General features: G+C 42.2%; 1 protein-coding gene across 1 annotated transcript in view; it reads left to right on the plus strand.

The window, feature by feature from the left end:
- Positions 1-9538, plus strand: part of EMILIN2 (elastin microfibril interfacer 2) — a 31894-nt gene extending 22356 nt beyond the window's left edge. Inside the window, exons 5-8 of the mRNA XM_061448682.1 lie at positions 1433-1771; positions 2350-2388; positions 8291-8425; positions 9126-9538. Of these exons, the coding sequence (XP_061304666.1) occupies positions 1433-1771; positions 2350-2388; positions 8291-8425; positions 9126-9463 (851 nt within the window). The 3' untranslated portion in view covers positions 9464-9538. The remainder of the gene's footprint in view (positions 1-1432; positions 1772-2349; positions 2389-8290; positions 8426-9125) is intronic.
- The last annotated feature ends 250 nt before the right edge of the window (positions 9539-9788 follow it).

Consider the following 9788-nt stretch of genomic DNA (forward strand, 5'->3'; position numbering starts at 1 on the left):
CAGTCTGTTTAGTCCTAGCCAGTGGCAAATTTACCCAGGATGATTTTGGACTGTGATGAATGGAAGTGTTTATTTTGACCACTGAGTCCTCAGAGCGGTGGTCTCCAGTGTGGACCATCGCAAGCATCTCTGGTGTGATGAGTTGCATCAGATAGATTTGCAAGGGGATGTTTGTCCATTTCTGCAGAAACTCCTTTCTATCCCTGCACCTCAAGCTATAGTCTGAAAATGCAACCAAAATAACCAATGCTAGTGTTTAATTTAGAATAAAATTCTAATTATTCTGTGTAAAAGCTGACATAGCATCTGAAATGACACATTACTCTGTAAATGTGTGGATTGCTGAAATCTACACATTTGTGAATTCCTGTTCTTAGTGTAATTCAACTTCATTCTTGGGAGGACATTGCATCCTTATATGTCATATAAGACTTCAGTCTTATAAATAAGTTGTAATTCCTATAAAGAGCTTAGAACTGGAGCAGATACACAAAAGTAACCATGTCAGCAGTATTAAATCCTGATGTCATACGTGTTGGCTGCTCTACTGGAAAAGTCTTTTAATGGTATCTCTTTAAACAATAATGGCTTTTCTGGTGGATTATATTGTAGGGTTCTGCCTTTGTTGTCAGAAAATATTAGTAATGGGAATACTTGGAATTAGAAGTTTATTGCTTTTCAAAGTAGGGGAAAAAATCTGTTAAGTCCCTGTTCATTTACTCAATTTTTTTTTTTCTGTGGATATTTTTCGGTATGATAGTGCTAAAGGGTCAGCCTTATGCTAAGTGTTGTGTGAGTACAGAGTCAAAAGTAGGTGCGATGGGCAAGAGGGGTTCAGGAACACTGAAGTGAAGGTAGGGAGAGAACATGCAATGGAGATGAAGGCAGCAGAGGAAATAGGTAGGATACAAGGCCCGCTTGGTGCAGCAAGTCAAAGCTGGACCAGCAGGTGAATGTTCACGGTTGTTAGACTTAAGCCAGGTTGTTTTTCAAGGCCGGATTGGACTGAGCCTTGGGTGACGCAGTCTAGTGTGTGGTGTCCCTGCCAATGGCAGGGGATCTGGAACTAGATGATCTTAAGGTCCTTTCCAACCCTAACTATTCTGTGATTCTATGACTCTATGACTGCTGCTTGTCCTGTCTCCAGGCTGTCTTCATTCCTTTCCCTGTGTCACAGGCTGGGAAAGAGGGGAGTCTGTAGTACTGCACGTGTGGAAAGGAGTTTTATCTCTGCAGTCTTGGGTCTGCGGGAAAAGGTGGCCTCAAATTGAGTCCTGTTTTATTTTGAAGTTGTTTTTTGTTTGGTTTTTTTTTCCCGTGTTTGTTTGGGGTTGTTTTTTGTTTGTTTTTTTTTCCCCCAAAAAAAGCAATTTAAAATGCTATTTTAGGTGAATAATTCTGCATCTTCCTTTCTGCTTTCATCATTTCAAAGGGCAATCAGAAGTACCACGGCAGCCATTGCCACCAAGACCACCCCTGCAGCCCCAGCCTGGCATATCCTTGCTTCCATCAAGGCCAAGGATACAAATACAACCCCCACGACAGAGGACTCCCCTCCTGCCACCACAGCCGAGACCTGCTCCGCGCCCAGCACTACCAGGGTCAGGAGTTGTGCCATTTCTGCCTGGAACAACAGGGATCATCCTGGAGACTGGAGAGGCAGGGCCTCCTGGCACCGTTTTAATGTCAGGAAGAGGGCGCCTTAGAAGTGTAGATGGTCAGGCTGGTCAAAGTACTATGCCCATTGCTGAAGGGTACGCTGGAGCACCAGGTGAGAGAACCAAACTGACAGTGAATCATTCTCATTTAAGTGCAGTGGACAAGCCAGGTCTTGTTAAAAGGGTGGCACCGAGATCTGTTGTGGTTCTCCAGCCACCTTTCAGCTTTAGTGGATGTCCATTATAGCTGTTGCAGTTGGGAATGGGCTTATGGCAGAGACACTGTGAACAGGCCTTTGCAGCCTCCAGCTGGCTACAGAAGTAAGGAAAACAGATTCAGTGCCACTTCTGTTGCCTTTGCCAAGGCTGCATAAAGCATGAGGTCAACGGGACTAATGTAAAATCATTGGTAACAACAGCGGCTTCGCCACTAGGGGAACTTTAATGATTTTTTTTCTTGCCATAGCGCATAGTGATTTAGAGCACTGTAGTAGGAATTTGGTTTTCGTTACCACGACCACTCCCGTTTAATGATAATTGAGCATTTCATAAGAGATGCTGTTTAGTAGCTATTTCAGTAGGTTGCTGTTAGGTAACAAAGGATGCTTTTTAGAAGACTGCATTGGTATTTTGTAATAATGTATTCCATTACATTATATCCTGTGTCACACGCACTGCTTTTCATTTGTAGGATATCCAAAGTTATCTCCTGCTACCACGGAGTCACAAGGTAAGGCAGTTGTTTCCTAGAAATTCTTTACACAGGTACTTAATGTTTATTTCAGTCCCTAGGAGGTTATGGTTGAGACATTAATTTTTAGTATTTAAGTTTAGCATTGAGGAAAATCTGTCACATTTTTGCTGTACCTAAGCGTTTAAACATTCTGCATCCTTGCAAGATACAGAGGTTTTGGGAAATAATTAATTTGGGTTATTGTTACTTCAGTGTTTTTTTTTTTTAATTCAGAGGGTTTCTATGTCCTAGTAAAAGTTAGTGCTGACCTTTATTTTCCTTTTAAATGCTAAAATACATATTTCTTTCTGAAAAATTTAATATTTCTTTAATAAGATAGGAATAAAGCTGAGACTAAGATCTTGAACCACTGCTAGTATCTGAGCTAGTGCATGTGTTAGTTCTCCTTGTGGGACAGTTTCTGTCTTTGTTAGAATCATGAGGTCTCGTGTTCCTGACCTCTTGGAAAGCAAGAGTGCTGCTACAGACAACCACAGCTTAAAAACATTCAAAATGTAGTTTTCCTACTTTGATCTTTAATTTTTATTTTTTATAATTGTTAATTATAAATAAGCTCGTTTATGGATTTGTATGATAAACAGGTATAAATCTTGTATGGGACATGCTATTTGGCCTTGATAAATGTGTTGATTGGGTGCTGCCTGCCCCACAACCTCATACTCAAGATATTATCTGGTATTCTGGATCAGAGTGAATATTCCCACACCCTCTTCAAAAAGAATGATTTCATCTAAATTTGTTTGAGGAAATATGGGAAATAGATGAAAATAAAACATTAGGGCTTTATGGCATCCAAAATCCTACCCTTGGGACTTAGTTTGAGGGCACATCATAAAGAGTGGTCCGGGTACTGACAAAAAAGAGTAGTAAAAATTTGACACTGAAATCCTGATATTTATGCTTTCTAATTAAAAGTCTGTCATAGCCTTAAAGCAATCTTCTTTGCATTTGGTGGTAAGAACAAGCAGCAATAGGTGAGGCTTCTGGAAGAGGATAAGAAGTAAAGAAATGTTTATCTTGATGCCAGCATAGCCAATATAGATGTCTAGATTTCTGTGATAAATGGATTTCCTGGGGGTTTTCTTCCACTTTGTACAATCTGTGCCATTCATAGACAGCAGTATTTTAATCAGTTTATGTTAAAACTGTGTGAAACAGTAGGCGGATGTTAAGTGTTGAAAAGGCAGGGCTTGGCAGGCAGAGGGCCAGTTGCTGCTTGGTGGAACATGTTGTAAGTAATGTTACCATCTGGGATCCAGAGAGGGGTGGGCTTGACCAAGCTTTTCCTTTTTCTGATCTCTGCCCCAGAAGACCCATCTAAATATAAGATGTACCTTCTGATCTGTCCTTTAACTTCCCCCAGAATGCTTTGCAAACCCCACTGGTAGGTAGTCATAGAAAACAGGGAGGTAAGGATGATGCAGATAACTATTGGACTTCCTGTGGAGTTAGAGCATTTACATCCACTGTCCATAATGATCAGTGTTTGCTTGTAAGCAGCAAAGAAGGAGCATTCTGAGGTAGCATTCAGGAGTTAACAGTGTTGAGGTGGAAGTGAACAGCTGGGGAAGGCAAGATTTTTGGCTTATTGGAGGAAGAAATTAATGCTTAAATAAGGCATCAAGGAATCCTTAATATCTGATTTGTGCAGTTTATGATGTCTTTGTCAGTCTTCACCCAGTGCATTTTGTAGCACTGAAATTCAAATTTGAAAGATCAGACCTTCCTGTACGATAGTTCCTAAAATAAGCAGCTTGTACTATTAAATTGGCCTTCTGAGTACTTCCTTTCACTTCTGTTTCTGAGTAACTTCTGTTACATAAAAAGCTCTTCTCAGGAAGAAGCTGAGGGCTCCAACTCTCCTCTGGGATTAAACTGTCCCACTTCAGTGCTCTTCTTGAATGCTGAGGCACAATTTGCATACTTTAAATAGCATAGTATTTCTTGAGATTTTCAGATGCATTAGCTATCTCTTTGCACGCATCTCACAATACAGTGTGGTAGGTAAAGATTTTTGAGGACCTAACAAGTATTAGTGAGAGAGTATAAGGTACAGTATTACATACAAGCTCTATTTTTACAGGCAAGGAGTTTATGAAAAAGGTGAGTTAAGTGTCAGGACCTCAGTGCATCCAGCTAATCCCTTTTAATACAAAAAGAGTTGAACCACTTATTATTTAAAGAAACATCAGCAGGAAATGTTTTTGAAGCATGGCAGTTTTACAGTTATGAGAATTTTTGTTTGCTGAAGCAAAGAAAATTGCAGAAGCAAATTGGCTGATGAACTGGTGTAGGAACTGATGAGAAAATGCTTGTAAAATCCCAGGTCACACAACTAGGCAAGGACAGAGCCAAGAAGAGGATTTGGATTTTAGCATACAGAGGGTCACAGTGAAAAAAAATCACTGAAAGCACAAACTGCTTTTCTCACCCTCCCCCTTCATGCTGCCTTCAGTGTTGCTTGTGTCCTTAACCCTGCAGCTTCAGTGGAGGCTGTTGCACCTCTCTAAAAGAAAACAGCTGATCTAGTGAGTCCTATTGCTGTGTGAATGTTGCTGTATGGATATGTGCAGGAAAGGGCTGATTTAGTCTTTTTTAATACCTTTTACTTGTCTGATACTAAGCATCTTTACTTTTTCCATGTGACTCCAGGCAGCAAGCCTATAGGACGTTTCAAATATAAAGGCACAACCTTATTTTAATGTAAGATTTATATTGTTGTAGGTGGTCTTTGATTTGAAGAAAGAGTTTACTGAATACATAAATTACTTTGTTGTGCTTGTGGCAGGTTCTGCTCATGTTTAGCTCTTTCTTTTAATCACTGGACAGGAAGCACTATTCTCATTAGTAACATCAGTGCTCTAGCACAGGGGAAAGCATGTTTGCTGACTCTGAGGTAAAGAACATGTTGCACCAGTGTTTGTGTTTAGCTGCTACTTGCATGAAAGAACTGCACAATTCTGTGTGCTGAAGGATGGGGTAGAAGGTGGATGGTTGTGTAAGCAGCAGTAGATAAGTGCTGGGAAAAACCTCTTGCTGAAATCTGGGAGGTAGGAGCTGTTAGAGTCGAAAGAGCTGTTACCAACAGACTCAGGAGAAAAGTAGTTGTGTCTTGCTAATGCACTGAGTGAGTTACCATTGGCATCAAAACCACTGTGATTTAGCAGAGTAGAAGATAATGGGCCCAGCTTCATTGAGCACTGGCTAATGGAAATCAGTGTGGCACTGTGCTGCTCTGCATGGCCTTCCCATAAGCAGAGGGAATGTTCATGAAAATGGGATGTTATGTTAAAAATGAAGAGTTTAAAAAAAAACCACAAAACCCAAAAAACAAACAAACAAACAAAAAACAAACCCAAAAAATGGGAAAAGGGAGCAGGGAGGTGATAAATTGCTGATATTTTGTCCCCTTTAGCTTGACTGAAATGATGCACTTTGCCCTCATTTAGATTTAGGGGTATTGGCCAAGCAGAGGAAATCTGATGTATCGTCCCTACTCCTGCCGTATGCAAGGAGTCATAAGTGCATACTGACAAATGAATTATGTATTTATGGTCTCTCTGCTGTGTAGATTCTTGAAGAGTCCTCGTTCCAGTTGCTGTGCAGTTGTCAGCAGTACCATCACACTCTTATTTTTTTTTCTCCTTTCATCTTGATAGAAAATGTCTGTGCTGTGCACTGTTCTGTTTTGGTTGGGTTTTGTTTTTCTTCTTTTTCTCCTTCTGGCCCTTGGGCTCTGTGGGAAGCATGAACTGTGCTGGGAAGTTAAAAGGGAGGTAGAGAACCAGAAATACAGCTAGCAGATGGGTGAAAGTAGATGAAACCTAACAAAGGCCACCCATGTTATCTTCTCTCGTCTTTTGACCTCCCAGAATGCATTACACTAGCTTAGATTGCCGTGAACAGGCATACCTGTTCCTGCTGGCATATATGAAGTGTTTACAAGTGAGGACATGTAAGACAAGGTAGTTCACCTGTCTGTAAGGCTCTGCAAAAGCACTGCTGAGAGCTGGTGGTAGCACTTGTGAAAGCTTTAAACTGGCACAGTTCCAGCTGGGGGCAGAGAGGAGGGTAAGAGAACATAGACACACTGCATTGTTACTGTGCCTTCTTACATTGCCCATTGAACTGATCAGAATACTTGGACAGGTTTAAGATTTCTCCTTTGGACAAACCCAGTTGGTGTGCTAAACTAGGCTGCTGATCTGAAGCCATTTTGGCAGCAAACTCTAATAACTATGCTAGTAATTAGTGCAGGAAAATCTTGAAGGAAGCCAGGGCGAGCCAGGGGAGGAGTCGCTCCCTTGTTCAGATGACACCAAACCAGACAGAACTGGAGTTACTCCAAACAGAGAGGACAGTGTATTCTGGGCAGGCAGCAAATAGTATGTGTCATCTGTGCAGTACGACTGCAGGGGAGAGAAACCAACAAAAAGTTAGTTGAGTGCATTTTCAGTTGATTTGAATCTCAGGATAGGCAAAGAATACAAAGAGATGCTTTCTATAAGTAGTGTGGTGTTAAAATAACGGAGCGTTACAGAAGCTTCTTAAGTAGACTTCCTGCAATTAATTTTGGTCCTTTCAAATCACCTCATCTTAACCTACAAGAGCCCCTGCAGGCACACTTGCAGGTAGGAGTAATGAAAAAGGGCTTCTGTCTGTTTTCAGAGTGTGAGACAGAATACTGACTAAAGAGATTTCCAAAGATACGTGAGGCAGCTGGTTACCAGCCCCTCAGGGAAGTCAAGGTAGTTATTTGCCATTTCTGAAGTTGCAGGCATGTCTTCACCTTGCCTTACCCTCCCACCCCCAATGCCAAGTTATTCAGACAAAAAACGATAGCAGAGCATTTGCATATCCACATTTTAGTTGAAGTTTTGTCACTTTTTAACTTCAATTTTTACGGGATACAATCTTAAACATTGGTTGCTGATGGGCATCTCAGATTGAGAGCACAGAGAAGATACGGATCCTAACCTGAACAGCACAGAACAGAAGGAGCAACTGAGGGCAACTTTAAGTGCATTTGTGGTTTAGCTAATAGCCCGAACAAAGCAACCATAGTTGACTGCTTCTAGCAGTGTGTCCTACTTTAAGGGAAATGTTTAGAGCAAAAGGAACTAAAGTGGAACACGTAAGTTAAGTGATCGATCACTAAATGCCATTAAACCAGTCTGTTAAATGTAAAAATCTGTCTCAATTGTCCAAATAGTATTTCATCTAGCAGCAGTGCTTAGGTAGTAAGCAAGTAGCCACTATAAAATACTGGAGTGACTGATCTGCTGAGAAAATTAAAACTGGGATGAAAAGTCCTCCAAGAGAGAAGTGCTGGAGAGAGAGAAAAGCCCCAGTGATGATTCTCTTTGCTATAATGCCAAAGTGTTTCTTCTTGTAGCTATTTTCACTACGCTTCAGCAGAGAGGGTGAGAGATCTAAGCTGTGTGCAGCTTCTCAGCGTGACTAGGAAAGCTGACCTGTTGTCATTGTGATAGTGATGGAGAGTGGAGATGTCCAAGGGCAGCCTCGATCCTGAAGAAAGTCCATGGCAAAAGCATTGCTGAACTGAGAGGTGGCAGGATTTCCACTGCCAGCATTTACAAGCCATGTACCTTTTCCTCATAATAACCCAAAAAAATAACACAACCCAACCCAAACCCAGGGGTGCTGTGGTCAAGGCAGCAATTTTGTGGTGCTTAGTAAATTTTACAGTGAGATACATGGGACCTGGGCCAGCAGTTCGTATTCTGCTAATTCAAGAGACAGGATTTATCCAAGTGGAGTATGTGCAGGAACAGAGACGGTGGATTATAAACCATCACAGGGAGAGGCTGTGTTGTCATCCTGATGTGACTCTGACTCATGTTGTTACCCATTTTAGGACCTGCTGCCGCTGCGGCCTCTCTGGTGTCATTTTCTGCTGGGCTCACACAGAAGCCTTTCTCCAGTGATGTTGGCGTGGTTCACTTTAACAAAGTGCTTGTGAACGACGGGGACTATTACAACCCTAATACAGGTAACAGCCAAAGAATGGACCCACAGAGATGCCAGACAGGCAGTAGCGTGGGTTACCAGTGTTTGGTGCTATCTCAGGCCTTGCTGGTGCATTGAACAAACAAGTTAATCTAAACCTGCAATAAAAGCTTCCCATGGATGTGGACAGGCACACACTTTGCCACTACTGATTTTCTGCAGCTGTCTGGTAATTTTGAGGCCCACTCAGCACTGTGTCAGCTCTGCCAGCACAGCTGGTTTTGCTCCTCACCCACCTCAGGCTGGCTGAGCCCAGGTAGTAGAGGTGAGGTTCCTTGCTAACCCACTTCGCTGCAGCTCAGCCAGATGGGTCACCCGGGGAGAGGCAGTAGTAGTACCTGCGGGTTGCCCCCTCCTCAGGCAGAGTCCTGTCACTCAAGGGTGTTAGGTGTGCCTTAACCTACTGAGGACTAGCACAGCGTGTGGGTGCCTCTCACCTCATCACCCAGCTCTGAGTCATGGTGGTTGCTTAGGCCAGGAGGTTCCGAAGGACCTGTGGGCTGTAGTATAAAAGCAGTAACCCTTTGTCTTCATGACTGCTATCAGCTGGTCTGCTATCCAGGCTGACCATGTCACAGTTATCTGTACATAGCAAAGGGTAACCCATATCATTTTATGTTTGTCATTGTACTTGGAGCAATTAGGTCTCTCCATTCTGAATAACTCTGAGAACTCTTCTGCAGGCATTTTCACATCACCGTATGAAGGACGCTACCTGATCACTGCTGTGCTGGCCCCGGAGAGGGATGAGTATGTAGAAGCAGTGCTTTCTGTCTCCAATGCAAGCGTAGCTCAGCTCCACACGGCTGGATACAGAAGGGAACTGTTGGAGTATCACAAACCCTACTCAGGGAAACAGACCTGTGGTGGTCCTGGGACGTTCCACCTTGTTCTTCACCTCAAAGCGGGAGATGAAGTAAACGTCGTCGTAACAGGAGGCAAGCTGGCCTACACAGACTCTGACGAAATGTACTCCACGTTTAGTGGAGTTCTCCTTTATCCTTCCATTTCTCATGTTTAGGTTTACCTGGAACAGGAGAGAAGGGTAAGATATTCAGAAGAAATTAAGTGTAATAAAATCCAAAGCTTTAATATATTCAGTTTATATATTTGATTTCAGTGATGGGTTTATAGTCTATACTGAGACCTTTTCCTTGTCCTGTTTCCAGATGTAGCTACAAAAGACATGTTTCTGTAGCTAAACTATTTCCTTCCCAAGTTCTTGTTTACCTGCACAAACAGAACAACCGTTTAAACAACAAATACGTTCTTGATAGATACTTCTCCACTGTGCTCTAACGATTCTCTATTAAATTGTCTTTGCAGTGCTCTCCCTAGTTTTTCAA

This window comes from Pezoporus flaviventris, unplaced genomic scaffold, assembly GCF_033815535.1.
Source record: "Pezoporus flaviventris isolate CSIRO_AGI_PZ_B2104156 unplaced genomic scaffold, CSIRO_AGI_Pfla_v1 ptg000007l, whole genome shotgun sequence".
In the NCBI taxonomy this organism is placed as follows: domain Eukaryota; kingdom Metazoa; phylum Chordata; class Aves; order Psittaciformes; family Psittacidae; genus Pezoporus; species Pezoporus flaviventris.